The following is a 17,321-nucleotide window of genomic DNA, read 5'->3' as shown; positions in this document are numbered from 1 at the left end:
CTGTATTTGTTGGTACCTGGATGTAATCTTTTAGAGCAAAACACTGAATCTTCCTGATGGTTAAGCAGCGCCTCGTGGGGTTGAATGATGAGCAAAGCAAGTCATAGTGTTTTTATTTTGACAGATATTGCGATATGAGTCACGGTTTTGAGGCGAATTTTCACTGATAAAAATAATAATTAAAAAATAAATAAATTAAGAACCAAGCAGGCATTTTGCCCTACGCCTGGAGAATATGATTTGTAGGCAGCTCTGATTGTATCTTTATCAAAAAATAAATGAAAATGCAGCTCCTCTGATTTTGATGTTGACTTGGTTATATTGCGATTTTGGTAATATTTCAATAAATTGTTCTGTGTGTGTTACATAAATGCATCCATGCATCTGTTTTAACTTTATTTTGATTTTCAAAATCACCTGGAAAATATACACATATGATAAAAAATTGAATAAAAATTGAATGCAGTTAATAAACGATTAATACACTGAAACATGTTTATATGAAAAAGTGAATCTGACTTCAGACATTTTACAAAGTCAAGGAGCACCGACGGCAACTACTGCCATCTTCACTCACAGCCTGTAAGACGGATGAGTGATGGATTTTTTTTTTTTTGGTTTTTACCAAAAAACACTCTCCTGTCATGTCAGATTCTCCGTCTGTTTCGTGACAGCTGTTCGTATTTCTGTGTGAGCCAGAGGTGAGCACGCTACGCTGTTTTGGTCACCTCATCTCATGTTTGGTGACGAACGCACATCATGCCTGAAAATCAGCAGCTTCAGACACACACAGGAGCTGGATGAGTTTGTGGGTTCTTTAATTGTAGACTCAGCTGACAGGTCAGGCGCTGAGCGCATTAAGCAGCTTGAACGTGTGTGTGTCCTCTGAAGGACTCAATAGACTCTCAAGTGACTCTGCAGTAACTGGGGGTAAGTATGTCCCCTGGGGTCCTACTTCCTCTGACATATTGACTCAGCACCACAGGGAGAAGTCTCACACACACACACACACACACACACACACACACACACACACACACAGAGTGCCTTTTCCATTACATGATGTCTCTATTTTCGTTGCTACAGTGATCTCGTGTGGAATGAACTACGATTGGCTAATGAATGCACTCTGAGGCTTCCTTACTGCGGGACATTGACTAACACTCTCCATCCTGGAAAATTCACACCTTACAGGTCCCATGAAATGATATCAGTCCTCCGTTATGTGATGTAACCCCTGATGAAACACGATTTGGCGCTAGGAGAGGACACACTAAGAGATTAATCTGAAGTGAAAGTCAATGGAGCATCAGTTTTTAAGAGTTTGGAGCACGAAACGAGACAACAAACATGGAACATAATTCATGCGGGAGGATTATTTTGTGACAGAGATGCTCAGTAAAGACTACATAGTAAAAATAATTACAAATTTAATTACATATGCATGTGGCACGTTAAAATGACAGCTGTAGCTACTAATTTTTATCATTATTTTTCACAAACTACTAAATTTTCTAGTTTAAAGCTAAAGCAGTTCACCTTAAATTACTCATTATATGAAGTTTAAGAGAATGATGGATTTGTCAGAGAGGATGTATCATAGCCAAAGTTGTTGAAACTATAAAAACTCCAAAAAATCTTTGGCTGGGTACGGACACATTAACCCGTCAACTGCATGTCAAGAAGTTACCCGCTGTTGTTGTTTGTTGCTTTACCCACTGAAAATAGCGCTCAGCAGCAGGCAAACACGAGAATCTGACGTTTTTTGTACAACGTGCTTTGCTAAAAAAAAAAGAAAAGAAGAAAGAGGTGATTGAACATATTTGTTGGCTGTCGGAGTTGAATTAATCTGTGTATTTTGCCAGTCTGGTCGTCACTTGCACCGATGCAGCCGGATAAGCTTTGGCATTCTCACACATTGATTTTCACTGGCATAACAAGTTAGCTACAGTCAGCAGTTACAGTCGGCTCTGTCCGCTGGAAACAAACCAACCGTTTCCAAGGCTGAAGGGTAGAGATGCATGACTGAAACAAAACCCCACCTTTCTGGTCAGAAGGAGAAACACACCTACTTTAAACATTGTGGAAGATGCTGATATCAACAGGTTTTTGGATAATATGTGCATATAGTTTATTATAAATATAAATATTATATTTAGACGCAAATTTTCTTAAATCGCCCAGTCTATGCTCAATGTTGGCTCAGATTCTCTGAAAAAGACCCCGTATAAATTAACTTAGAATGGAAATAATCTGTCAGCCCTGTTTGTAATCCGTTACTTAGCCAATGATGAATGTCCAGCCTTGCTGCTTCCTCTGGAGACGTGCGTGTCCAGACTAAATACACAGCACATCATCCGCCCACCCCGACATCTCCTGTTGTGACATCACAGACTCCCACAGTAAAGCCGGCCTCGTGGGAAATGGATTCCTCAAAGTCCTTCTGCTCTATTCATGTAGTGAAACCAAGCAAGGTCAAAGCTGAGAATGTGTGGAGTGTGTTTGTGTGACCGTGCCAGCAGCGCCCACTTCGCCAGGACATTCAGACATCAAGGACACACACGCACACACAGACAAAACACTTGAAGCCTTTGGTCCTCTTTTAATTGCTGGTCATATGAGCTCTTTGTAAATCCCATTGATCTGTGGCTCCCTTTTTGGAAACAAAGACAGCCGATGGAGCTTTGTGATCTGTCTCCCTCTCTCTGTCTCCCTCTCTCTGCCTCTCCTCCTCTCTTGTTTTATCCTTTATCACGACTTGATCACTTGAGGTTTTGGGGAGTTTTGATATATTAGGAGCTTCACTGGCTCTCACTCGTCCTGCTGGTCAAACCCAGTCTCTTATCTGTTTGTGTGTGAGACAGAGGGTAGTTAAAACCAGTTGCATACATGTGGAGAGGAGAAAATTATCCACCTGTACACCAAACCCCCAGATATATTCTGAGTGCTGCACTCTGGCACCGTCATTTATAATTCAGAGCACCGCCAGGGCCAACACTGCACTTGTTTAGACTCGAGTCTGCCGCCGGCCAGCGTCCATCGACACTTTGAACATCATGTGAGGGTGTGTTTCTCGGTGAGCACGCATGTGTTTTTGTGTCGTACAGTAACGCTTGTGACCAAAGTCCAGACCCAACCCCAGCTGTAACAACCCATACACATTAACAGGCTATTTGTGGTGCAGGCAGAGGGAGTGGGCAGATGGGTTAATGTTAGAACAGAGCTGCCGTCAGATGGAGATCCATCACCATACGATTGTTTGTCAGGACCGATGGGCTCGGCCAGGTTTATGGTATGTTGGACTGGACACACCTAGCCTGAACCACAGCGGCCTCACAGGTCCGGTCCTTGTGCTAATAACTAAGGGCTGTGATATGACAGTTTAACAGTAATTAAGATTCACAATGTCTTTATTTTTCATTTTTATGCTCCACATAAAAACGTAATAGTGTTTCACATATGCCACTAGTCGATGATATGCTTCAGTGTAATACATATAATGACAGTAAATGGTCCGTATTTGTATAGTGTCTTTCTAGTCATTTCCACGTTTCACATCCTCATTCACCCATTTGCACATCATTCATACAGCAGGAATCTAAGTTGGAGGAGACTATTCTTTCACACACATTCACAATAGCATATATAATAGTACATATATACCGCAATAATAAAAAATAGATGGCAATGAGATGGTAAATGATTATGTTGTGACTACTGTCAGAGCTTCTTAACGGCCACAGGTCTGCCTTACATCGCACACTCTTTAAAATGTAAGGCTGCTGTTGTAAACTGTAAACAGGAGCTGAGACAATCTGATTGGAGTGTTTTTTTTAAAATGTTTATAAGTGACATCTCTCAGAAGCTTTTACCGAACATACCATCACGAGCAAGACATGAGTAATACCATCATTACATTTTCACTTTATAATCTAGCTCCACTTGGATCCCTTTGGCTGCTGTTTACATGAGATTAGTGTTGGCTCAGTGTTGGTGCAGCAGGAGCCAAATCAAGCCATCCAGCCTCACCTGGGTCTTTACCTGTTCAAAGAAAGAAACGCTTGACATCCACATGAAAAGAAACAGGGACTTACATCAGAATCAGTGTGGTGGTTTGTGCCATAGGTGCCAATATTGATAGATGTGCTTTACAGTTGAGACAACAAGCAACTATAACCACATTTCTTGGCTTTAATTGACAGTATTAATAGTATTAGAATAGAGACACACATGGCAACATTTGAAGCTCCACTGTGTGAGTGTTTTTCCCCAAAATGTTCTGCATGTGTCCATGAAGTCTTATAAATACAGTTGAATGCATTCCCTGTAACCTACCTATGAAAGCTGCACTGTTGAAGCAAACGTCATATCTAAAGGGATGCAGTACCCTTAGGGTATGACACAATACACCGATTTTGTCACATTTACATCCTCCTGTGCTCTTCTTCTTCTTTTTATTGATGCATTACGTCATTACGTCATGGTGCATCACTTCCACCAACTGTTGCAGCTGCTGTCCAACTGTACGTCAGTGCCTCTTGCACGTCACTTCACGCTCATGCTCCTGGCTTCAATGTGTGCATGCGGTAGATCTGAATAGTCCAGATGCTGATATGAATTCTTTACTTCATAGTTCACACCTATTTTGCTTCTCTGGTTGTTATTACAAATTGTCTCAATCACGACGTCCAGAAGAATAATCAAACATTTTGGCTGTATTCTTACAACCCTACTTCCTCTGTGCTTGAGTGGCAGGCATTGATGACTGATCTGAAAATCCTCACTAATGATTCTTTTTGCTCCTCTTAGGAAAATCCCACCTGGCCATCGTCCAGAAGGTGAACAACGAGGGGGAGGGAGATCCTTTCTACGAGGTGCTGGGGTTGGTCACCCTCGAAGACGTGATCGAAGAGATAATTAAGTCAGAGATTCTGGATGAATCAGACCTTTACAGTGAGTTTGACTTATTGCTTAACTTCACCACCAACACCGAGTACCAACAGCAAGTGATGCAAGCACGTCTCGGTTTGATTGCCTTGTTTTCTATCGGACTGTCCTAACTGGCCGTGAGCAACGCACTATTTTCAGATGAACCTTTGTCAGATGCCTTCTTTCTATTTCTAAATAGCTTTGAAAGTACTGTAATGGACGAGGATCAGCTGATTGAAATGAGGACCTGTATGATAGCTCCTCATTTCACTACAAAAACCTAAATTAGGAGGCAGCTGGCTGGAGGGAGGTCACAGAGAGCCGATATCCATCATAACAGCCTTCTACTTTTGGCTGTTTCGTGTCATTTCCAGTAAAGAAAGGTCTAAATATCACAACATGAAACGTTTGTATTCAGTTTAAAATGCACAAATGTGGCAAGAGAGGAAGTACTCGTCCCATTTTTTACCATATTGGTTACATCTTCAGTCTGATAGCTGGTTGCTACATGGTTTATTTACACGATGACAACAACAGAAGTGCATATTTGACAGACTCGGTGTGGACAGAGAGCATGCCGCTCGCTTGCCGTTAGGACACAGTGTAAGCTTGTCTGTGCAGATAAGGCTATTTTCACCTCTGTCTTAGCCGTTACCTCATTATTCTTATCTTTATTATTGTTCTATCTTTTAGTATTTTCAGGCATTTAGATGAAGTGACTGTGATGATTTTTCCTTTTTGGTTATTTAGCTGTACTTTTTTTTGATAAAGAACTTTTTGTCTTCTTTGTGTGTGTGTTTTGTGTTTGTGTGTGTGTGTGTCACTTCCCAGCTGATAATCGCACTAGGAAAAAGGTGGCACCCAATAAGAACAAGAGAGACTTCTCTGCCTTCAAACACGAGAGTGAATCAAAAGTGAAGGTCTCTCCTCAGCTGCTGCTGGCCGCTCATCGCTTCCTGGCTACAGGTGGGGAACGGACTGACGCCAGCCTGCACACACAGACGCACACAGTCACTCATCACAATATCACTGAAACACAGCAGGTAGATCATTTAGAGCTCATAAACCAGCAGCACATGAGAACATATGTCTTGGATATGAAGCCACAACATGATTATTCTCAGGATGTCGGGACGTGATGGAGTCTGTTGCTGCCATCTGACTAGTAAAGCAGGTCCATACATGCAGGGGGGAGGATTGAATGTGTTTATTTACTTGGAAGGTCTATTTAAGATCCAAGCAGTATGCCTGCCTGTGCTCACCACCACAAGAAGATTCTGGACTGTGGCCAGCTGGATATGATCCCCCATCACTGCCACGAATCACTTGAGAACGTGTTGCAATGTGTCTGGTTAGTGAGCTGACTTGCTCTGCCAGGAGCAGTTAGCACTAGCCGCTGCTAGCATGACGTAGCACTTCCTCATCTCCCAGACACTGTGGTGGAGGAGCATGTGGAGGAGTCTGCCTCTGCAGGCAAAACACCACTGACTTTGTGTCTGTTTTCTTTCTCAGGATGTTGGTTTCATTTTTATTTCTTTGGTTCACTGCACAGGAATTATTAGATTTTTCTGTGAAGGTGTTCTGACTTGAAAATCATTGAAAAGTCAGGGAACATTTCATCTGAACCACAGCAGGCAGCGCTTTTCTTTGTTTTGAGGAAACCAGGTGAACTCGTTGAGTTAATATGTAAACCTGAGTGAAAGGAGTTTGTGTTCCTTTTAGATTATGAATGCCAACATTGGTCATATATGCCTCACCTCTCACTGTGTATTGCATAGGGTTTTATTTGCTGGGTGGACTGTTTCTTTGTTCCCAGCTTGGGTGGAGTCGAAGGCACTGAGCCCTGATTGCGACAGCCTGGCTGATGACAGTTAAGAAATACATGTAAACCAAACACTTTTCACCAGTTACTTTTTTTACAGGGACAGTGCACATTAATTAACATCTCTGTAAATGTGCTAGTGTTGGCTAGAAGGCAGATTCGCGCTAGTTGGTGTATCCCTGAAGGGATCCTTTGTGTAATGTTGTCAGACACTGAGAATAACAATCTGAACCTGTCAGCGACAAAAAAAAAGCACTTTTAGTGGACGTACTTTGATCAGGTGCAAGGATTACACTGCAGCCATTGTAGTCCGTTCGCGGCTGCTGGCTACTGGACTCATCCCAAAACATTTTGTACTTACTAGCCACTTTGAACCCAAAGTATTTAAAAGATAAAGATACAGAAGTTCCTTTTTAACTTACTTCGTTTGATATTTAATTCTTGTAATCCTTTGAGTTAATTCAGTTTGTCAAAGCAAAGTTTATGGCTTTAAGTATGTAACACACTTTGTTAAGTATACTATCTCCTGCTGTAGAGCACATGTACTTGGCACATCTTTTTATGTAACTACATACAAAAGCGTGTATGACTAGTTTGATAAGCACCTGCATGTCAGCAGGTTGCAGACTGCTGAAGAAATAATGTTGGTGCATCTCTAGAACTTTTAACACCGGTATGTGTATTGAACTTTATCAACATCTAGAAATATATTACGGTCCGTTTTTGTCTTGCTTGGCTGTTGAAAAGTCTTTAGTAAAACAACATGTCTTCCTCCTCTCTTCCTGCAGAGGTGAGCTTGTTCAGCCCGTCTCAGATCTCTGACAAGGTGCTGCTGCGGATTCTGCGCCACCCGGATGTGATCCAGGAGATAAAGTTCAACGACAGTGACAAACGCTCGTCCAATCACTACGTCTACCAGAGGGGAAAGCCCGTCGACTACTTCGTCCTCATCCTGCAGGTACACAGCGGGGGGTGAAGCGTGACTGGGGTCAGTGTCTGCTCTTGGCTTCAGTGTGGGTGAAACGGTAGAAGCTGCTCATGCTGCTGTCTGATGGAAAGGAGATCAGGGCGAGTTTTAAAAAAATCTTCTCTCTTCACAAACTTTCAAACAGACCGGTAGATTGAAACATCTTCCCACATGCGCTCATGTGTACTCCCACACATGTGCAAACTAAAGTAGGACAATATTTAGTTTTATCTCTCTTCTCTTTTTTCACCTACACAGCCTCCGTTTGTACCGTCAGATTCAACACCAGTGATTCTTTTGCATTTGTGTTTGTTATGTTTTGTCACCAGTGTGCAAATACGAACTTTCTTGGATGTTGAATGCAAGAAGCATGAAGCATGTTTGACTTTCAGAGTTCATTCTCGACTTTGGAAATAGTAGCTGACAAAGAAAACCCCAATTTGAACACAGGGTCCGTTTAGAAGCTGCTCTAAAGCTTTTGATCCTATCACTTGATCGTCATCAGTTTACTTAGTCATCACGGTGATCTAGATGTTCAAATATGCATTGTTGCTGATCACTTGACATGTTTTTATAACAATCAAGTCCAGAAGATGAGTGGGATTCAGTGAAAAGTTGCATAAGAAACATAACAGCACTTTTTTTCAGGCCTAATGTGGACATACTGATGTAATCTCATGTAATTTGATCCTGAAAATCAAGTTTATTAACCCACCTGTCCTGCATGACGTCGGACACGTAGACACGTATAACAGCCCTCTGGGTTGCTGTTGTGAACACGCCCTCTAAATGTCACACTCCCATTACCTGTCAAGTCATCACCTTCACCGGGTGCATCTGGGGCTCAGCGGCATCAAGCGGTCTGTCTGCTTTGTTAAATGAGGCTCTAAAGCCACAGCTTGTGACAGATGGCGGTGGGCGTCGCACGCAGCAGCAGCGACCCAACGGGGGTCCCGAAACTGTTGACAAAGCAAAGTGTGTTGGTGTTTGCCTGGATTTGTATGTTTAAAGCATTCAAAATTCAGTTGAGTCACAGAACAAGCGCTGCACAACAAAAACTAAATTGTCATTAACTGGCAATAATGAGTTTCTAAATTAAATCAGTTACAGAGTTTAACATTTGGTCTGATTAAGGCTCAAAACTTTCTCAAGGCTGTTTTAAAAGTCTGTCAGTCACAAATACAATAGCTGCTGTTCCACACACACTTTATTTCACTCCAGTGTTTTTTTTGGGTGTGCTGTGACTGTGCTATGTGACATGTACAAAGTGACGAATACATCACGGGCTCGTCTACCTTTCAATAATAATAATGTAAGTATTGTAATAGGTGTTCTTCAGAGTCAATCAACTCTACAAGTATATTTGCTGGAGTGCAAGGCTGGACGAGGTTTAATTCTTACTCCACCCAAAACACTCCCACAGCACGGTGAAAGAGAGATTTTGGGTGAAGCGTACCCTGAGGGTGAATTACACTATGCTGTTACTCACATGCTGTTTGTATAGCAATCAGATATCTGCTTCACCAAATATTAACTTTAACTGGACCTGACTTCTCTTAAAGATTTACAAGCGATTATGTGAGTGATTAACCATGAAGACACAGAAAAATGCTTAGTGAACATTACACAAATAAAAAAGTAGTAGCTTAGCGCTGATTGGTCCAAACCACCGTGGTTCAGCCACAAACTCATAACTTGGAGCCTGGCAAGATGGATGTTCACATGTTGGTGGTCTTGCAAAACAGAATGGCATCACTTGAACAGATAGATGACGCCAGAAACGTTACATGTTTCTTGCCTGAAAAAGGCTTCAGGAAAGGCAGGAGGAAGCTGAAAGGGGGAAAAGGGCGAATGAGGTTTCAGACAGCTGAGACCTCAGACAGACAGACAGAGGTATGAGGAGAGCGGCGTTGCTTGTCCTCAAGGACGTGCTCTTCACTAATTGATCCCCATTATGTAGGATAAGGGGGGAGGACATAGCACTTGCCTGCTGTTCATCAGCTGTCAGCGCACTTAGAAACACACCCACTTTAACCTGAGAGTCTCTGCATGCTCACACACACTGTAAACACACAATAATCACCATCACCGCTTTCGCACTTCTGCTGTTTCCACTCCTCTGCTGAGCGCCCAAATCCCACAGGGTGGGAAAATTACGCTTCATTGTCTTAATCTCACTCTTTCACACACATTTGGTTCCCACACAGCGGTTATGTCATTGTCCCCAAACAGTCATTAGCCGGGCCCAGTAATCCGCGGATCATTCCCACTTTCTCCCCTTCGCTCGTCTCGGTGAGATTTTTCCCCGTGGGAGGCCGGATATCGAGGATGTTGCGGAGACCCCACATGTGGAATAATCCGCGGAGACCTTTTTGGAGAGGGTGGCATTCAGTGTCAGCGTGCCAGGGAGGGAATTTTCCATCGGAGAGAAAGATGCCGCTGGACCCAGTAGTTGTGAATAGTTGTGGAGAGTGAGTGTGACTCAGAAGGAAATCCTCAGGGTTTTAGTCAGATTTATAAAAGAAGTAGTTGATGAAGTGATGTTTTCACCTTTCTGCAATAAAAGGTGATGAAAGGTAATCCATAGATAGACAGACACACACTTAGAATAAAAGGGCTGTTTTCATTAGATTCTGTGCTGATTAGATATTTAATTTCAGTAATTACAGATACACTGCAGACTGCTCACTGAATTATTCATTTATGGTATGTCTGAGGAGTCTTGTACTGGCCCGTGTGTGAGGTTTTATGCTGCTCATATTTGTCCTGTAAACAAAATTATACTCTCACATTCCAGGAGTGCTTATTTGGAAACAGACGAAGGGCAGAAACAGAAACAGGAACAGGATGGTGGAGACGGGGAGAAAGATGCTGAGAGACTGTTTTAATTTGTCGCTAGATGTTTGGACATAGAAAAAGTGTAATTTAATGTGTTGTGTCTCATCAGCACGTTTCTCCCACAGCGGTCATTACACACTTCTGTGGCGAGTTATAACGTCTGCACCAGTAATTCATCTCACCAGATATCACCAGAAATCTCAGTCATCATTACTGCACATCAGGAGGATGATCAATGAGTAATTCATAGCCCTCAGACTGACACAGACTTTACAAATGGCCTCACAATTTAGGATAAAATGAAAGGATCATTAACAGTGGGACTCTACATTAAACAATGATGACTAATGATCACTCATAAGCACTTTAAATTAAGTTTATAAACTGCAGTGTAGATGGCAAAATAGAGACCCAATCAGTGAAATTGGCGAATAATCTCAACTAACTCTGTTATATGTTAAGGTTAAGTCACACCTCACATTCTTCCCTAATATTTGATTAAAGCAGTTCAGAGTTGACCTCAGATGTCTCTGTTATGTATGCTAATGTAGGTCAGCATGTTACTGTTGAACACGTAACATCTGCGACTCTGTTGGACTGAGAGGTAGAGGAAACTCTGTGTGTGTGTGTGTGTGTGTGTGTGTGTGTGTGTGTGTGTGTGTGTGTGTGTGTGTGTGTGTGTGTACGTATATTTACATATTTGTATTTTTAGCATTGCGTGTGCATGTATGTCTGATGTGTGGGAGTCCTGTAGACTCATGAGAACTAAAAACCTCAGATACAGATAATTCACTGTCCTTCTTCCACTCCTTTTATAGTGTCTGTGTGTGTGTGTGTGTGTGTGTACATTTGTGTGTGTGTGTGTTTTCCTGGTTCACTGTGAGCAGACAGGCTGTTTGTTTATGACCAGCGTGATTCATGCGTCTATGAAGATGCTCTGTGATTCTCACAGACCTCAGGTCGGCGTCCATGCTGGCAGACTGAGATCACTGTCGTCTTCATGGCGTTCCTTCAGCTCCTGGAAATGTACAGAAATGTTGAACTCTGCCGTTCGAAAAATGTTTTGTTTAGATCAAGTCTGGATGAAAGGAAGGAATGATGTTCAGCCCGTGTACGAAAATAGCTCTGTTGTAGTTTTTATCATAAACAGGAAAATCATTTGGGATATTAGGACGCAGGTATTTCTTCTGCTGAAGCTTAAAAACCTCCATCATCCCCTGCTCCTTTTATTTATTGTTTATTTTAATGATATATGATATATATAATTAATAATAATACATTCCCCATTTAGTACCAAACACCTGGTAGTGTGGATCAGTGAATCCCAACCACAAGTAGTTACCAGGGGGTACCCGGATAGACTTTTAGCATCACTGATTCAAAAAAACAGAAATGATGCTTTGATTGAAAAAGAAATATCCACATATTGAGTCCGGTTTAAGAGTAATATACAGCTAAAAGTAACTGATAATTGATAACTGACTGTTTGATAAAGTAAAACAAGTATTTGGCTAAAAGTCATCGTTAAATGGTTGGCATGAGATGGTTGTAGGCCTTAAACAATTAAATTAGTTTTTTCATTACTGCTTTATGATGTTGTTAAACACATTTGGAACATGATACATCGCCCCACTCCAGGTAATAGTCTGGTTCATCTTACTTTAGCTGTTTAGTTTATCACCATGTAGTTTTTGATTATGCGCAGGGCTCCAGTTAATGTAATGTAATGTAATGTAATGCAGTGATGAAGTGACGTGTTCAGACTGTTTATCTTGTGTAACCAGTCGTCTGTTGTAGTTACATTCCAGAATAATTAGGTCAGAGCATATTTGTGAGCAACTCTTCCTGTTGTGGACAAAAGCTGGAAAATTGTCAGTCCTGTGAGAATAAGAAATATTCCTGGACTTAAAAGGAGGCAGAGCTGTGTGTGTGTGTGTGTGTTTGTGTGTGCGCGTGCGTGTGTGTGTGTGTGTGTGTGTGTGTGTGTGCGTGCGTGTGTGTGTGTGTGTGTGTGTGACCTCACACCATTGACACTTGAGAGTCAAGAACAGGCTTTAGATGGTTGTATGTTGACAGTGACTCACACTGAAGAAGTGTGTGTGTGTGTGTGTCTCACAGCGTAAATGACTCAGTAACTTTGCTCAAACTGTATTTTATGACAAACACTCGGTCACAAACCACTAAACACTGATACTGGTTACACACACACACACACACACACACAACCACACACAACCACACACAACCACAACCTCACACAGTCAGGATGTGTGCGTGTGTGAATGTGTGTTTAGTTATTATCAAACCTGTGACAATGATTCCTCAGACCTCTGCTGACAAATCGCGGCTACACGCACACACACACACACCCACAGATAGTATATAGTCAGTTATAGTACACACACTGACAGGCCTTTCCCTTCGCTCACATGAAGGCCCCATTCCAATCCTTTCATTCACTTTCCCCATCGGTGCTTCCATGTTTAGTGACCAGAGGGACCCTTTTCTATACTTTTACAGACGGCCCGACATCAAAACTGTGACTTATACGAAGTCTTCAGGCTGTGATTGAGTACATTAAAATTAAAATGTTTCCCTACAGCCCACATCTAATAGCTTCTTGCTATGACACTGATTTTCATACATTAGAATTTATTGCTGTTTTAATGCCTCCTCACCAGCGACAGCCATGGCCGGAGGCATTATGTTTTTGGGTTGTCGGCTAGATCGATGTGGATGTAACATCATGGTCACAACCATGAGGCGATAAGTCCAGTTATTAAATAAAACTGTCTTTGTATCTGTTTATTTTGAATATTTAAAGCAAGTCTTTGTATGGTATTGGTTTCTTATCACCAGTTGATTGGCTGTTGTTCTTCATGAGTTTGCTAAATGTGGGCTAAATTGTGAATATAGTGCTATTTAACTGCTCTTAGTGTGTAAAAATTATTTTACCCTTCTGCCCTCGCTGACCTTGATTAGTGCCATGACTAAAACGGAAAGCAGCCAAACGATCACTGCGTTTGAAAGTTAAGACAAATCAGTGCCCCGATGTGCGTCAGTTTGATGGTCGGGGCTCTCTCGCTCACGTTGTTAATGAGTGAGTCATAACAAGCCGACTTGACCTTTGACCTAGACCCACCTATAGTGCAAGTGGTATTGAAAACACACTACCAGAAGCTCACATTGCTGTTGAACTTTAAGCTCAAACCTCTAGAGGCTTAAAATGACGGTGCTCTACGGTAATGGTGCCAAAGTACAACGATATCCTCTGACCTTTATTACCATACTCATCATCACTTTTTATGAGTCTACCTGGTAAAATTTAATGTTGTCTTCTCAGGCAGAAAGATTGGCAAATTTGAGAACCTGAGAATCAAATTTTGGGAATTTTTGCTTGAATAAAGACTTAAATGATTAGTCAGTGATCAAACTAATTAATAATCACAGCTCTACTTCTAAACACTCAGTTTTCCCCCCTTTTACCTTTTTAAGTGGCTTTGTTGTGTGTATCCTGTGTCGCATTCTTCCAGCTCTTCACTATGTGATGTTTACACCAAGTGAAATATTTAAACTTAAATAACGACTGAATGGCTCCATTCATTTTATACACACGTCCCTTAAGTTCAGCCCAACATACTGTTTTGCTAGAATTTAAAATAAAGTTTTGTGCATTCAAAAAATGTTTGGCTGCTCAGCACGAGATTTTATCGACAGCTCAGTGAGGTTTCAAGCTGAAACTGTGTATTACATCAAATATTAATTACACTTAACAAGAAAGTATCAAAGCTGAAGTTGGGAGGAAATGGTAGATAAACTGAGTTAATCTGTCTCGTCGTGCCCGTGTGGGTGGAGTTTGATCGGGTTTGAACGACAGTGGTGGAAAAATGAGCAAACAGCCGCACAGCTGTCGTCAGATTTTGAGCCTCACACGCTTCAAACCTTTGAGAGCAACAAATACAGAAACACAAAAGCAGAAATCTCGTGTGAATCAACAAAAATTTCACTTCACAATGTGCAATGCTTTTTCTCCCCCTTCTTTTTTGATATTCCCCTTGTGTATATGGTTTCTATTTTTATACTTCCTCTGTCTAAACTGTACATATTTTCTTTGATATCTCCTCCTGTCTGCTATAACGTTGTAAATGTCCCCATTGAGGGACCAATAAAGGAATATCTCCTGTTATCTTAAAAACTCCACCGTCGGCAGATAATATTGTGTTCAGGTAGGACCCCTGATGACAAAAAACGGTTTTCAGGGGCTTTATGGTATCGAAATCCAGATTAATGAGAGTTTCTGTTCTGTTTGATTAGATTTTTGTCGTGAAGTGAGCTAAAAAAGCTAATAAATGAAGTGATAACACAGCACAGATCTAAATGTGTGGAAACCTCTGTTTCCAGTTTGCTGTAAAGTAACAAAAATAAAAAGTTGAAATGAATAATTGACTCCTTTAGGGTGTCCTGGAGACTTTAAGTAAGGGACAATATACAGCGAGCCGGTCATGATGCATTATGACCGTCCTGCATTATGTACTATGCAAAACGAACCCCAACAGGGTGGTGCAGGACTGAATAATGACCCCCACTCGCTGTACATTATCCCGCTTACTGGCTTTAAATGATTTCATTGATTTGAAAATGATTTTATTGCCTCCGCTATCAGAACGGTGTCCATAGCAACGATCTGTTATACAGAAATAACAGATCGTACAATGCTGTGATGGACCAATCAGAATCAGGCATTCAATAACCCAGTGCAATGACTTAAGTTAAGACCCTTTAGACTTTATAAACTGCTTTTGAATTTAAGCATCTCATAATTGCATATCTCTAATGGATTCTGCAAACTGCTGGTGTTGCATAGCAACTTTGTGTGTGTTTGTTTTTACTTCTAATGACCAGAAGTGATAAAATCGGTGTTGTCACTGTTAAGCAAGTGTTTCCCAACCCACAGTAGTCTGTAGCCACCTGCTTATTCATTGTCTTACATGATCAAATGTGCGACAGGCTGCAGTAGTGAAGTCTGACCTTTGTCACATAGAGGCTTAGGTGGTTGTTTTTTAACCAGGTTTTTATTTCAGATGTAAAACTCTCCTGCGCTCTCCAGTTATTGCTCACACGAAGTATAAAAGCGATAAAAGCTTGTGACCAGGGTTGACCCACTCAAAGCACACTTTTTAATAAAAAGCCCAATGTTGGTGCAGTTTATTTGCTCCAAGTGTTGGCAGGCTGTATTGGCATTGCAGATCTTGGGGAACGGGTTTGACCGGAGCACCGGCAGGCTTTACACCTCTCACTCCTGTCCTCCACCTCCCGCTGTTATTTCTCTCCTCCCTCCCCCGTGCCTCCCTTTTAAATCAAACCCCAGCCATGCCGCAGCGTGGTCGGTGGACTCAGCCCTCTGCATGCTCGCAAGGCATGCGTGAGTTTTTTTTGTGCATGTGCACGTGTTACAGGCTAAGTATTTGACCCCAGCCAACGCTCACATACACACATAGCCGACCATATGTTGGGAGGTGATTAGCATTTTTCCAAATCTGCTTATATACTTTAAGCAGAGAAGGAGTCATGAGTAAAGGAAGTTTAACCTTTGCATTATAGGTGTCAAATGAAGAAGTAGATATTAACATCAGCAGGCTAAATTAGCAGACAAAGTCTCCATCCTCGTGGTTGATTTCTTTTAATTTCTTTTAAGTTTGTTTCGATCTTCCTTTCCAACAAAGTAGAAAAGCCAGAAGCGGAAAAGGTTTGTAGTGAATGTCAGCTCCTCTTTCAGCACCGGTTGACCTTGAACAAGTCATTTGACCTCTGGTTACTCAGCCGCCGAAGGTAGACCCCCCGTGGTTATGCTGAGCAGGTGTGAATGTGTGTGACTGAATGAATTTGGACTGGCGTGTTGCAGCAAAGGCATTCATGTCCACTAAGTTTACCTTTTAAAATAAATCTCCACACGCTGGGAGCTGGGTGTTGACAGATGGAGGGACTGTCCTCATTAAGGATTTTTTTTTTAACTTTCTGCACAAAAACAGCTTAAGAGTCGAATCTATTTTTGAACATCAAAGCACGGTCGTGAAACGCGAAGGAGACCAAACACTGATGAGATCGTTGGCTACATGCTCATGTTAGGAGGGACATAGTGAGGATGAGGATGAGGATGAGGATGAAGTACAAGCCTGAAGGTATGACGGTGCACATTTTTAACCTGGACACACCTGACTGGGCGCTCCACACGCCAGCCTCCAAAACATTCAGTACCTCCAAAACTCGGTCATCATTTTACTCCTCATTTTCAGATCATTCACAATAGAATTCATGTTAATGTTATTAATGCAAAATCTATAGAAAATTCTTTTTTTAAAAAAAAGTTGTTTTTTGTCTCTCTTGGCAAATGAGTTACACTCCAAATATGAGTGGAAGGAGGTGAAGGGAGAGACTGTCACCACAACTGGACAAATACGTAAAAAAAAAAAAGGGTCCACAAGGCCGAATATCTGCCATCAATACAGCAGTGACTGAAACAGAATCACTCACAGTTTGTGTGTGAGGCCACAGGCTGACGCAGACATGAATCACTCTGATGAACTGGGATTTAATGTCCACTGACGGCCCCCTCACACACTATTTTCCTCTTTCTGTTTTTCACGGTCTGTCCACAGGGCTAATTTTTATGACAGAAGACGAACATGTTTAGTTGCACTGTCAGAGCGTTTGCATGGTATCATTATCACATGTGTATCACGTTTATCAAACAAAAACAGCAAACAT

General features: G+C 41.7%; 1 protein-coding gene across 1 annotated transcript in view; it reads left to right on the top strand.

Moving 5' to 3' along the window:
• LOC139203351 (metal transporter CNNM4) overlaps positions 1–17,321 on the top strand; it is a 47,807-nt gene that overhangs the window by 17,381 nt on the left and 13,105 nt on the right. The window contains exons 2-4 of the mRNA XM_070833036.1: positions 4,810–4,953; positions 5,761–5,895; positions 7,540–7,709. Coding sequence (XP_070689137.1) covers positions 4,810–4,953; positions 5,761–5,895; positions 7,540–7,709 — 449 coding nt within the window. The remainder of the gene's footprint in view (positions 1–4,809; positions 4,954–5,760; positions 5,896–7,539; positions 7,710–17,321) is intronic.

The sequence above is a fragment of the Pempheris klunzingeri genome, chromosome 7, assembly GCF_042242105.1.
Source record: "Pempheris klunzingeri isolate RE-2024b chromosome 7, fPemKlu1.hap1, whole genome shotgun sequence".
Classification (NCBI taxonomy): Eukaryota; Metazoa; Chordata; class Actinopteri; order Acropomatiformes; family Pempheridae; genus Pempheris; species Pempheris klunzingeri.
The sequence above is the reverse complement of the archived record's forward strand: the minus strand, read 5'-3'. Positions and strand labels throughout refer to the sequence as shown.